This window comes from Anomaloglossus baeobatrachus, chromosome 4 (assembly GCF_048569485.1).
Source record: "Anomaloglossus baeobatrachus isolate aAnoBae1 chromosome 4, aAnoBae1.hap1, whole genome shotgun sequence".
NCBI classification, from domain to species: Eukaryota; Metazoa; Chordata; class Amphibia; order Anura; family Aromobatidae; genus Anomaloglossus; species Anomaloglossus baeobatrachus.
The window spans coordinates 455,357,912-455,371,856 of record NC_134356.1 but is presented as its reverse complement, the minus strand read 5'-3'; the positions used below and the strand labels follow the sequence as shown (position 1 = coordinate 455,371,856).

The 13,945-nt window shown below is 46.3% G+C and overlaps 1 protein-coding gene across 2 annotated transcripts in view; it reads left to right on the top strand.

Moving 5' to 3' along the window:
• Positions 1-2,070: 2,070 nt before the first annotated feature.
• Positions 2,071-13,945, top strand: part of AP3B2 (adaptor related protein complex 3 subunit beta 2) — a 142,677-nt gene continuing 130,802 nt past the window's right edge. For both annotated transcript variants that reach the window (XM_075345651.1, XM_075345650.1), the window contains exons 1-3: positions 2,071-2,143; positions 10,452-10,634; positions 10,956-11,135. In XM_075345651.1, the coding sequence (XP_075201766.1) occupies positions 10,473-10,634; positions 10,956-11,135 (342 nt within the window). In that variant the 5' untranslated portion in view covers positions 2,071-2,143; positions 10,452-10,472. The remainder of the gene's footprint in view (positions 2,144-10,451; positions 10,635-10,955; positions 11,136-13,945) is intronic.

Below are 13,945 nucleotides of genomic sequence, written 5' to 3'. Positions count from 1 at the left end.
TCTTATCCTGGTGCTCTGATCAGAGTTTTACTCCCTGGCCGTTTGCCTTGCCCACTTTTCTGTCTTTCCTTCAATCCGGAATGGACAAGGGTTTGTCTCTCGGCTCTCTCAAGGGACAAGTATCGGCGCTTTCCGTGTTCTTTCAAAAGCGTCTAGCCAGGCTTCCGCAGGTACGCACGTTCCTGCAGGGGGTTTGCCACATAGTCCCACCTTACAAGCGTCCGCTAGAACCCTGGGATCTTAACAGGGTGCTAACGGCTCTTCAGAAACCACCTTTCGAGCCGATGAGGGATGTCTCTCTATCACGCCTTTTTCAGAAGGTGGTCTTCCTAGTGGCAGTCACATCACTTCGGAGAGTGTCTGAGCTAGCAGCGCTGTCATGCAAAGCCCCCTTTCTGGTGTTTCACCAGGATAAGGTGGTTCTGCGTCCGGTCCCGGAATTTCTCCCTAAGGTGGTATCCCCTTTTCATCTCAATCAGGATATCTCCTTACCTTCTTTTTTGTCCTAATCCAGTTCACCAATGTGAAAAGGATTTGCACTTGTTAGATCTCGTGAGAGCACTCAGGCTCTACATTTCTCGCATGGCGCCCCTGCGCCGTTCTGATGCGCTCTTTGTCCTTGTCGCTGGCCAGCGTAAGGGGTCGCAGGCTTCCAAGTCAACCTTGGCTCGGTGGATCAAGGAACCGATTCTTGAAGCCTGCCGTTCGTCTGGGCTTCCGATTCCTTCAGGGCTGAAAGCCCATTCTACCAGAGCCGTAGGTGCGTCCTGGGCATTGCGGCACCAGGCTACGGCTCAGCAGGTGTGTCAGGCGGCTACCTGGTCGAGTCTGCACACTTTCACGAAACACTATCAGGTGCATGCCTATGCTTCGGCAGATGCCAGCCTAGGTAGGCGAGTCCTTCAGGCGGAGGTTCACCACCTGTAAGAGGGGGCCGTTTTACGGCTCTTTTTATCGAGGTATTCTTTTACCCACCCAGGGACTGCTTTTGGACGTCCCAATTGTCTGGGTCTCCCAATGGAGCGACAAAGAAGAAGGGAATTTTGTTTGCTTACCGTAAATTCCTTTTCTTCTAGCTCCTATTGGGAGACCCAGCACCCGCCCCTGTTCCCTTCGGGCTGTTGTTCTTTTGTGTACACATGTTGTTCATGTTGAATTGTTCTTTGGTTCATGGTTTCAGTTCTCCGAACATCCTTCAGATTGAGTTTACCTTAGACCAATTTATAAGTTTCCTCCTTCCTGCTTTGGCACCAAAACTGATGGGCCCGTGATGCACGGGAGGGTGTATAGGCAGAGGGGAGGGGTTACACTTTTTAAAGTGTAATACTTTGTGTGGCCTCCGGAGGCAGAAGCTATACACCCAATTGTCTGGGTCTCCCAATAGGAGCTAGAAGAAAAGGAATTTACGGTAAGCAAACAAAATTCCCTTCTTTTTTCTGTGAATTTCACTATTGGGATCTCAAAGGCAAAAATCTCTGCCCACTGCGAAAATCCACATGTAACACTTGCAGATTTTTCCAGGGATTTGTATCAGATCGGTGTCAAATTCTACACTAGGTTTTCTTCACTGTCTGAACCTACCTTTTTAGGGCTGATTTCACATGACCTGTAATCATCCGTTAAAACAGATCCTGCAGAGATCAGATGGTAAAATGATTTCTGCTGGATCCGTTTTTTTAACATTGGAGTCTATGGAGAACAGATCTGTTAAAAGATTGTTATGTATCTTCCATTTGAAACGGATCCTGTTAGAAAGAAACAGATCTGTTACAAATGCAGGGATAACAGATGGCTAAATAGCAATCAGTTAAAAGATCCGTTCTCCACAGGCTCCAATGTTAAAAAATTGCATCTGGAAGACATCGGCCAAAAAGTTGTGTTTGCAGAGCTTTTTTCCCAATGAATCTGTAAGATCCGTTCTAACGGATGATTACAGGACATGTGAACTCAGCATAAATCATGAGTTGATTTGTGACCTTTATTCCCATAACATAAAAAAAACCCTTGAATATATAATATGCCCCTAAAGATCTTTTTTTTTTTCTGTTGTTTTACATTCTAATAACATTTTTGCAGCTTGGATTCAGACCAGAAAGATCAACTCATTGAAGTGATTGAGAAACTTTTATCTGATAAAACCACGGTGAGTTACATTCTGTTCACATGGTTAAGGCTGGGTTCTCTTAGCGTTTGACCCTACAATTAGTGGCTCCATCGGGGTTAACATCCAAACCCACACAATGCAATATTCGGCATATGCACCAACAGGGCCACTGAGTATAATGATGCAGACCGAGTCACAGTGTGTTCTGTTGTGAATCATTTTAGTCCGCAAAACATCTAGTTGAGGTGGGTAGCAAGATGTAGTTGACCTCAATTATATTGTGGATTTGCTGCAGAAAATGTGTCTTAAGGCTATGTGCGCACGTTGCGTCGGAGTACCTGCAGTTTATTCTGCACGTTTTCCTTCCCTTGGTTTTTGACCAAATGGCTTTTGACCATTTTTTAGCGCTAAAAACGCATGCGTATTTACCGCGTTTTTAGTGCGTTTTCAGCGCTTTTTACCTGCGTTTTCACCTGCGTTTCTGCAGATGCGTTTTGTAGATCAAGACACTGAGAAATAAAGTTGGAATAGTCAAAAAGAATGAAAAAAGAGAAAAAAAAGGATAAAATTAACTTTTAATAAAACTATATGGAAAATTATCAATTTTAATGAAATAATAGCGGTTATGCACATTTTATCAGAAAAATAGGTAAAGTTTATTTTTTAGCATTTAAATTTTCGGTTATTGTGTGTGTGTGTAAAGGAACATTATAACCCTATAATTTTATGCCAGAAATGCATGCGTTTTTGAAGCCAAAAACGCAGTGGAAAAGCAGGTAAAAAGCATGAAAAACGCAGGAAAGTTGATTTTGGTTGCATTTTGCCATTTCTCATTGACTCCAATGTTAAGGAAACGCTGCAGAAATGGCAAAAACAACTGACATGCTGCTTCTTTTTCAGCATGGTTTTTGACCCAAAATATGCAAATTAAACGCTGCAGAAAAAAAAGTGAAGTGCAGACAGGATTTAATCTTTTCCCATAGACTTTGCTGGAAAACAAAAACGCATGCGTTTTAGCGCAAAAACGCTGCAGCTAAAAACACTGCGGAAACGCGGGAAAAAATGCAACGTGCGCACATAGCCTAACATTGCTGCAGTCATTCCTCAGCAAATCATATGGGTTTTAAAAAATGCTGTGCGCACACTGCGTTTTTTTAGACCTGCGGATTTACCCGTGGATTTTCCGCTGCGGAATTAATGAGCATGTCACTTCTTTTCTGCAGGTACCTGCGGTTTTTGCCATAGATAATAGTAAAAATCCGCAAGGACCAACCTGCGGAAAATCCACGGTAAATCCGCGCAAACCGTGGTAAAACTGCATGCATGGTAAAACTGGATTTCGCTGCGGTTTTGGTGCGTTTTTTTTACCGCGGGTGCGGGATTCTTTAAGAGGGTCCGGATTTTCCTTAAGAAAAAGTCACTTTCTAGTGCGCACATGGCCTTACACTGGTTTAGAGGTAAGCCCTGACTGAGCCATTGAACGTAGCACCAAACGCTATGTGAACAAAGAGTTAAAGCTGTTGTCTGTTTTGGACAATCGATACTTATTAGGTATTGTCTAGGTCTACGTTCATATGTCTATTTAACAGTTCCATCTGTTCCGTATTAGAAACAGACAAATGTAATTAATGACCAAAAAGGGTATATTTACACAACTGTCTGAAAAAAAACCCCTGACCTTACACGGACAGCACTCGGACCTATATTGTTCTAATGTTTTAAAATTTGCTGATACATTAAAATGGATTTCCATATAAATCAATACATTGTCTCTGTCGTATAGGAGATGACCTCCAAATTGTGAAATACTCTTTCTAAAGCCTGCTTTACACGTTGCAATTTCACATACGATATCGTATGCGATTTGCAACGCCCCCATCGTATGTGCGACATGTTCAATTTGTTGAACATGCCGCATGAACGATTAACCCCCGTCACACGTACTTACCTTCCATACGACCTCGATGTGGGCAGCGAACGTCCACTTCCTGGAGTGGGAGGGACGTTTGGCGCCACATCGACGTCACGCGGCAGCCGGCCAATAGATGCGGAGGGGCGGAGCTGAGTGGGACGTAAACATCCCGCCCACCTCCTTCCTTCCGCATTACCGGCCGGGAGCCGCAGGACGCAGGTAAGATCTGTTCAACGTTCCCGGGGTGTCACACACTGCGGTGTGTGCTACCCCGGGTACGATGAACAATCTGACGTTCAATTCATGAGGAATGAACGACGTGCGTGCGATGAACGTTTTAACGTTCAATCGAAATCGCACGTAGCTGTCACACACTGCAATGTACTTACAATGCCGGATGTGCGTCACTTACAACGTGACCCCACCGACACATCGTAAGATACATAGCAGCGTGTAAAGCTGGCTTTACTTGCAATCAACTTTGTCCTAAAGATGACGATCCTGAACACTGGACCCCGTAGCTCAGGATTCCGTTATATGCTTCATGGAAATGTTTGTTTTAAACCAGACAACCATTTTTAAATTGTAACGTCCGCCTGGAATCACAGTCTCAGAATGGCTGTCACGGGCAGGCTAGAGGCAAGCCGCTCACTGAGCAGGATCCCAAGAACCCCAAAACCCTTTAACCCCTATACAGGGATCTGGAATTACTACAGGGCCCCGGAGATCGCTACCTGTGGAAGGCTGCAATCCAGAGAGGAGCAGTTGTCAGTCAGGGTCAAACCAGGAGATACGGAAAAAGGACAAAATCAGCAGACAAGAGCGTAGTCAGGAAATCGGGCTCAAGGTCAAAACCGGACATGGCAGTGAGGTACAAAAACGGCAGGCAGCAGAGTATTCAGAGAGCAGGCAGGAGTCAAAACACAGGAATCAATATACAGAGAAGGAAGAACCAGAGACTAGCAGCACTACAAAACTATCTGGCAGTGGTCAGCAGACAGGAAGGGGAATAAGAAGGGTGTGGTGTCTTCCCATTGGCTGTAGCTGAAAGGTGGTAACTTCAGCTGGAAGACACACGCCACCACAGTCCAGTGGTACTGCGGGTCCCAGGGAAACCCAGCTTAGTGGGTGGGCGGAACCTGCGCCCACCAGAGCCACTGGCACCGACTCCTCCCCATCATCAGCACTGCCCATGGCGGAAATATGGTGGCGCCTGGTGACCAAAGCAGAAATCGCTGGAGCGGACTGCAGTGGGGACGTGACATAAATGGGACAATCTGGGCTGTATATTTTTTTTATTTAGCTCTCTTATTAAAAATTTCTAAGTGGACTTTCCTAATACTTGGTTAAATAATATTCACTCCTTCCCACAGAACCAGCCAACCTCAGCATCCCTGGATAGTTGTGGTAGCACTGGTTCGTGCCATAACCAGAACAGGCTTCAGCTGTGATACTGAAGTGAACAGAAAATACATTGTTTTACGCACGTTATTTGTGTTAAATTAATGAGCAAGAAATTTAGATTAGAAGCATTGAAAAAAATATCAGCAAAGTTGACCATTTTAAATATAGCTACTAGTAAAACTGGTTTTAAACATCTGAAATTTACAATCCGATAATAGACAATGATGACCAGAGCAACCTTGGGTCTCCTGACTCGAAAAAAACAGCATGAGTTATGCCTATAAAACTGTTGAATTCGGGTCTGGAGACATATGGCTGGTACAAGACATTGTGGTCAGTACTCGGATCGTTAATGTCAGACATGTCAAACCAATTTAAATGAAATGTGTTGCCATTTTGTGAAAATTATCTAGTGTTTAAATCAGATTTTTGTTTTAAGGGTTTTTTTTTTAGATTTTTGTAATTTTTTTTTTTGTACCACGATGATTATTAAAAACCATAATTAGTAATCTCACAATTTTCACACTGGCCACTTGGGCTATTTTAGACTCATGAAGGGTTTTCAGCAAGCTCCTTAGTAGAACTAAGTGGACCGAGACTGTAAAAGTCCGGATCCGCGGGGTTTCAAAGTTTCCCGGTGCCAAGCCCAGGTCTGGGATTCCGGCTGTTTGATCCGTGTCCGACACTCGAGAAGTTAAAAAAAAAATAAGAATGAAGCGAGCGCTTCATACTTATCGACGCTCCATTGCAGCTGTACACTGCTCCTGCACGGCTGTACGCTGCTCCTGTGGCCTCCACTCATCATTGCTCGTCCATATGCACTCAGCACTGCTTTCCCCGCTCACCGGCTGACCTGGCCTCTGTGATTGGTTGCAGTTAGACGTGCTCCCAGCTTGTGTGACTGCGTCTGACTCCAGTCATTGCAGCTATTTCATCTTCTGGAGGACACAGCGAGCAGTCATGCTTTATGGCTGCTCGCTGTGATATTCAGATGTAGCAGAGCTGGAATCGTCGTGGGACCTCGTGTGGATTACGTCGGACCTGCAGGGTCTGTTGGAGTTAATAAAGTGGTGAAAGAGGGCGGTTTTTGTATTCCATTCAAAATAAAGGATTTTTCAGTGTCTGTGTTTATTTACTGTCACTTACTGATTAGTAATGGGGTATCATAGATGCTGCCATTACTAATCCAGGACTTAGTGGTTGCTGTGGGCTGTCATTAACTGCATATTACCCCGATTGCCACTGCACCAGGGCAATTGGGAAGAGTGAGGTAAAGCTCCATGATTGTCACATCTAATGGATGCGACAATTCCGGACAGCTGGATTCTGATATTTTTAGACTGGATCTCCCCAGCCTGAAAATACAGCATCAGCTGTCAGCTTTATCTTGGCTGGGTATCAAAATTGGGGGGACCGCACGTCGTGTTTTTTTTTAATTATTTATTTAAATAAATTCAAAAAAGCCTCACTGCTCTTTGACCGGAGTCACACTTGCGAGAGACTTGCACAAGTCTCGCATCGCATCACCCAGCACGGCTGCACACACTCTCCTGACAGGAGCGGGTCAGCTGCATGTAGTTCTATGCTGCTCAACTTTCATGTCTGGAGAGCGTCAGGCCGTGACGGGTGATGCGATGCGAGACTCGCGCAACTGTGGCTCTTGTCATTACGGGTAACTCACACGAACAGTATGACTCGCACAAATCTCACATCGCATCACTTGGCAGCCACACACTCTCTGGACACGATTGTGCAACCACATAGAAATATATGCAGATGCACGGTCCTGTCAGGAGAGTTCGCGGCTGCCGGGTGATGTGATCCGATACTCGTGCAAGTCATACGGCTCGTGTAAGCGCACCATAAGATCAGAGTCACACTTGCGCGAGTCTCGCATTGCATCACCCGACAGCCACACACTCCTGACAGGAGCGTTCATCTGCATTTATGTCTATGCAGCTGTACGCTCCTGTCAGGAGAATGTGCGGCCGCCGGGTGAAGGGATGCAAGACTCATGTGAGTGTATGACTCCGGCCTTATTTTGATACACAGCCATGATAAAGCCCGACAGCTAGGGGCTGCAGTCATGGACTTCATCTGTGCTGATATTAGAATATTGGGACCCTGTGCCAATTGTTTTATTTTTTCATTATTTTTATACCACGATACTCACCCACAGACATTTCCACTGCTTTCCTCGCCCACCGGCCGTCCTGTCGACTGTGATTGGTTGCAGTCATCTGACACGCTGCCACTCAGGGTGGGGCACGTGTAACTGCAACCAATTACAGTGTGGGTGGGGAAAGCAGTGAATATTCAATGAGGGTTAATTTTCGGCTTCAGAAGGGAATGTGTGACCTTGAAGCAGCTTGCTGCCATAACAGAGGTTCAGTGAGTACACCGCACGCGCTCCTACCTCCTTATCCCTTCTACCAACATTTTTAAATCTCCAGATTCTGGTTCCCATAGACTTATATGGGTACCAGATTCCAGATCGTATCCGGATTTTTAAAAAAAATTTAGCAGGGACCTGCCAGTTCCGGTTTTCTGTAAGTTCGACCAGCTCTACTCCTTAGTATCATAGGCAGGATTACAATTATTAGTAACGCCTCTATACACAGCTGATAACATAGCATCCAGCATTCCCAGTGGTTTATGTCACACCTGACCCTGCTCATCCTTCCTTCAGAATGACCTTTGCACATGCTCATTAGCTGCATCAATACAAAAGAGTGGATTTCAGTCTGTCTGCTGCTGCTAATGTACATGTAGATTTCCTGAAGCAATAAGAAGTTAGTCAATAGAATTCCCATTGGCCAGTGTGAAATTTGGAAGATTTTACTATTTTTTTAAATAAAGGATTGTGATATGGGGAAATATAATTTTCAAAATTAAAAAAAATAAAGTTAATACAAAAACCAGATTTAAGCATAGTTAATTTCATAAAGCTGTATTCCCCTTAAGGAAGCTGAAAAAAAATATGCAGCGCTTTACTATTATCCTCATAACACATACTGTGATATAGGGTAAACTGCTTTGCCTCTAAATATCATACAGTAGCTTTAAAGGGGTTGTCCACTAGTAGAACAATCCCTTCTGATTCCACTTGTTTCCCCCAGTTAAAACGAGAGACCTTGTACTCACCTCCCATTCTGGTGGCGTTTCAGCAATGTCGATAATCGTGGTTTCGGGCTCACATGACATTGTGACTTGAGCCCCGCTTCCAATCACTGCCAACTTATCTTGCCACACATTTGGACCAAGTGCGCAATCAACAAGAAATGAGTGGCAGCCACAGCGTCACTTGCTGTTTACTAACTCATTTTGTCCGAAGGCCGGGGAGAGAGACGCCGTCTGTGATTGGACGTGGGGCTCGCGAAACTTCACAATCTCACTTGAGCACCGAAAAGCAATTACTGACAGCACTGGAAAGGCGCCAAAACAAGGTGAGTACAGGATCTTTATTTTAACGGGGGGGGGGGGGACAAGTGGCATCAGAAGGGGTTGTCCTACCGTGTTTTTCCAAAAATAAGACTGTCTTACATTTTTTTTGCCCCCCCAAAAAAGCACTAGGGCTTATTTTTGGAGGAGGTCTTATTCTTGGAGACTTGGGGGAAAGTTTACCCCAAAAAAAGCAGACCCCCCCCCCCACTTCCCAGGAGACTCATACTCACCAGACCCGGACGTCTGCGTGGTTCCCAGGTCCTCCTGTGATCTCAGGTCGGTGCTGCACGCCGTCCTACCCTGCTGCTGGCTGACACACACAGCAGATCACAGGCACACACAGCAGATCACACACGCAGCAGATCTCTCACACACACACACAGCAGATCACAGATATGCACAGCAGATCACACACAGCCGATCGCAGGCACACACAGCCGATCGCAGGCACACACAGCCGATCACAGATACACACAGCCGATCACAGGCACACACACACAGCAGATCGCAGATATACACAGCAGATCACACACAGCAGATTGCAGATATACACAGCAGATCACACACAGCAGAGATACACACATCCGATCGCAGGCACACACAACCGATCACAGATACACACATCCGATCACAGGCACACACAGCCGATCAGATACACACATCCGATCACAGACACACACAGCCGATCACAGATACACACATCCGAACGCAGACACACACAGCCGATCGCAGAAAAACACAGCCGATCGCAGACACACACACAGCCGATTGCAGACACACACAGAAGATCACACACACACACACACACACACACATCACATCCAGCACTTATGGCCGCAGGGAATGAGAGCAAGTCACGTGTCCGGCCGCAGGTCCTGTTCGTCGCGCTGCACCGCACTGCCTCTTAGGATTCTCCCGGCAAGAAGAGATCGGTGTCGCTGGATGAGGTGATTGTGTATGCGATCCGATGTGTGTGCGATCTGATGTTTGTGTGTGTGTGTGTGTGTGTGATTTGATGTTTGCGTGTGATCCGATGTTTGTGTGTGCGATCTGATTATGTGTGCGATCTGACTGTGTGTGCGATCCGATGTTTGTGTGTGAGATTTGGTGTGTGTGTGAGATCTGATTGTGTGTGTGTGTGTGTGTGTGTGCGTGTGTGTGAAAGCTGATGTGTGTGGGTGTGCGATCACTGCAGGTCCTGCTGCTCGGCGTCTGGTGAGTGTGATTGCCGGGTGCCGCTGTCTATAATGAAGTGTCCTGCAGTATTTGTAACATTTTTAGCTGCACGGACACTTCATTATTGAATCGGGACTAGGGCTTATTTTCGGGGGAGGGCTTATATTTAAGCCTTTCTCTGAAAATGCTGAAAATCCCTGCTAGGGCTTATTTTTGGGGGAGGTCTTATTTTTGGAAAAACACGGTAGTAATGGACAACCCTTTAAGAAGGCAATCAAAATTACAAACTTATTATAGGGAACCCATCAAGTTTATTTTTCAATGTATTTTGTCATGTAACATTGATGTGTAAGTCTAGCAGAATATGGTATAATCACAACTTATAATCATTTCTTTACCTGTTCTCCATAGCTGGTTGCAGGAAGTGTAGTAATGGCTTTTGAAGAAGTTTGTCCTGAACGAATTGACCTGATACATAAGAATTATCGCAAGTTGTGTAACCTGCTGATTGATGTAGAAGAATGGGGGCAGGTAGTCATTATCAACATGCTGACACGTTATGCAAGGACCCAGTTTCTGAATCCTAACCAAAATGTAAGTTCAACTTCTTACTTTGGATTGAGTTTTGACTTTCCGCTATTATTCTGAACCATATCAATCCTCACCTATCCCTTGTAGACTCTGAGCCCTCGCGGGCAGGGACCTCTGTCCTCCTGCACCAGCCTGTGCCTTGTATTGTTTATGATTATTGTACTTGTCCCTATTATGTACCGTATACCCTTTTCACATGTAAAGCGCCATGGAATTGATGGCGCTATAATAATAAATAATAATAATTGATGTGCTCTCTAGCTGTATTTTTAATATATGTCTTACTTTATTGGTATTGTTGTTTCTTCTTACTCTTGCTCGCAGGAGTCTCTTCTAGAAGAAAACCCAGAAAAAGCTTTTTATGGCTCAGATGACGATGAAGGAAACAAAGAGGAAAAGACAGAACCATCTTCAGTTGTCAAACGCAAGCCATACATTATGGACCCAGACCACCGTCTTCTTCTTCGCAATACCAAGCCTCTCCTACAAAGTCGCAATGCTGCGGTACAATAATGCTATTTCCATTCTGTGTACACAATACTGTGAATGTCAAACTTAGGACCTTAGTTGTATAATAGACGTATATTAACATACCTATTGCCCATATTTCACCTTATTCATCTCATACAGAAAAGATAAGATATTTTAGTAAATAAATTACGAATTATGGCCATAAAATATCATATAATTTATATTATGATATACTTATCATATCTCCTATTAAAAAGATTGGCTAAATAACAGCAAATACCGTATTTTTCTATTTATAAGACGCACTTTTCCTCCCAAAAATTTGGGAGGAAAATGAGGGTGCGTCTTATAAGCCGAATATAGCTTACCAGGGGGTGGAGAGGGGTCACAGGAGGCAGGCGCGATGCTGCGGGCTGTGCACTGTGCTGCACTGGAAGTGGTGCGCTATGGGCTCTGTTGCGCTGCACTGTGGGCTCTGCTGCGCTGCGGACAATGAAGCAGGGGCCGCCATCTTGAATGTCGGCAGTGTGGGCTTCAAACAAGGGTGCCCAGAGTCAGAGCGTGTACAGATGGAGCTTTCAGCTGAAGATCTTATCTGTGCATGCAGCCTCTTCCGGCCCATTGATCTCCCAGCATGGAATTAAGAAAAATGGCACCCGGAGGTGGCGCGTGCGCAAATGAGATCTAGGGTTATAATTGAGCTGATAGCTCAATCTGCGTCCGCGCCGACTCCAGGCGCCATTCATTTGAGGCCCGCACCGCCAACATTCAGAATGGTGGCCCCTGCCTTACCGACCCTAGCGCAGCAAAGCCCACAGCATAGCCCAGCAGAGCCTCTCAGCGCCGCCATACGCAACAAGCATCTGGGACACCTGCTGCACCGATGGCAGCATAGCCCTCCATCACCGCCCCTTCTTCCTCCGACCAAGCTTTACCACCGCTGCTACCCCCTTTCCACCCTCGGGTAAGACACCACCAGTTTATAAAACGGACCCTATTTTTTTTTCCTATAAATTTGAGGAGCATCTTATAAAATGAAAAATACAAGACTTAACTGAAGTCCATCTAGTTTATAACAATCTTACATAAAGTGCCTTGCGAAAGTATTCGGCCCCCTTGAGTTTTTCAACCTTCCCACAATTCAGGCTTCAAACATAAAGATAAAAATTTAAAATTTATTGTGAAGAATAAACAACAAGTGGGACACAATTGTGAAGTTGAATGAAATTAATTGCTTTTCTTTATCGTTCCTATGGGAGACCCAGACCATGGGTGTATAGCTTCTGCCTCCGGAGGACACACAAAGTACTACACTCAAAACGTGTAGCTCCTCCCTCCTAGCATATACACCCCCTGCTAGCCAGTCCTAGCCAGTTCAATGCTTTGTGTTTCAGGAGGTCACACACACATGCATTCTCTGATTTTTGATTTTTCCTTTTGGATCAAAGATTTGGAAGAAAAGCGGGCCCAGCTGGACTCCCGGCATGTCCCTTCTCACCCCACTGTGTCGGCGGTGCTGTTAAGGTTGATTTTCCAAGGCTGGAGCCTTTCTCATGCCGCGCTCCTTCACCATCCCCTGGGGCTCTGGCTTGAAGTGGGAGCCAACACGGTTCTCACTGCTTTGCAGGAGACCGGTCTCCATCCGCAGCCCTTTTTCAGGATCCTGCTGGACGGAGCGATCACCCCCCCAGGGACCTGGCAACCTGCGTCTCACAAGCTAAGTATATGAGACGTTATTACCACAGAAAGTGGTCTTTCCAGGGGTCCTTTATACTTTATTTATTGGGGAGAGTGTGTTTTATGTTTGTGTTAACATTTCCGGCCGGTTCTCCAGTTTTCACTGGAGAACCGCGCCGATGGTGCCTGCACGCCGGCCGCATGTTTAAATCTAGGCCCCGGCTTCGCCTGAGGCCTAGTTTCGGTTTCCACTGCCTCTGCATGTCAGTCATGCAGAGGGACAGTGTGGCTCCGCCCAGCGGCTGTGCAGCACAGGGAAGGGACACTCCTCACTGAGGAAGGATTCCCTCCCCTGGCTACCTCATTTGCCGCTCTCTGAGTAGGCCCCGCCCCCTCTCCTCGCTCCGGTCGCCATTTTCTCAGCGTTCTCTGTGCCTGCATAGGCACAGAGATTCCACATTGTGACAAGTGGGGGCCTGGGCTGAGGGACTGGAGGGCACAGAAAAGTCTGTTTAAACGATCTGGCAGCCACAACCTCCGGTTTGTGCAGCTGCTTATTTTATCTGTTTATATATGCTGGGGGCCATTCTAGGACAGAGCCCCCACCTCTGCAGCATGTCTCACATCAGAGCAAGGCTGCAAGGCTGTTTTTATTATGCACTGCATGTAGTCTCGTACGGCTGTACCGAGCTCATAAGCACAGTGGCCCCTCAGCCTGGAGGCTCATCAGTGGTCCCTCCAGCTGCTCCGGCTTCGGTGGCTGACCCCCGGTTTGGCTAGAATCCGCTCTTTCCAGGGGTCGGCTGTCCCGGAATCTGCTGAGCATGCATTAGCCCCCTTCTCAGGGCGTTTTCTGCTACAGCTCGCTCAGCAAAGCTCACAGAGGACTCTCCTTCTGGTCTCAGACCCCGTCCTCCTGACATGGAGACGCAGGGTCCCCTGTCCTTCCCCGCCCCGCAGCTCTGATTCACGAGCTGACTCACCGGACGAGGAGGATGTCTCTACCAGGGGCTCGGACGCTACTTTATGTACCATTGATCCGTCCGTAGGTGACGCAGATGCTAATGATTGGATTGCGTCCATTATACTTGTACTGGACCTCCATCCGCCTGTATCAGGGGAGTATTCCCCGCTGGCAGAAAGGCATCAGTATACCTTAAACAGGA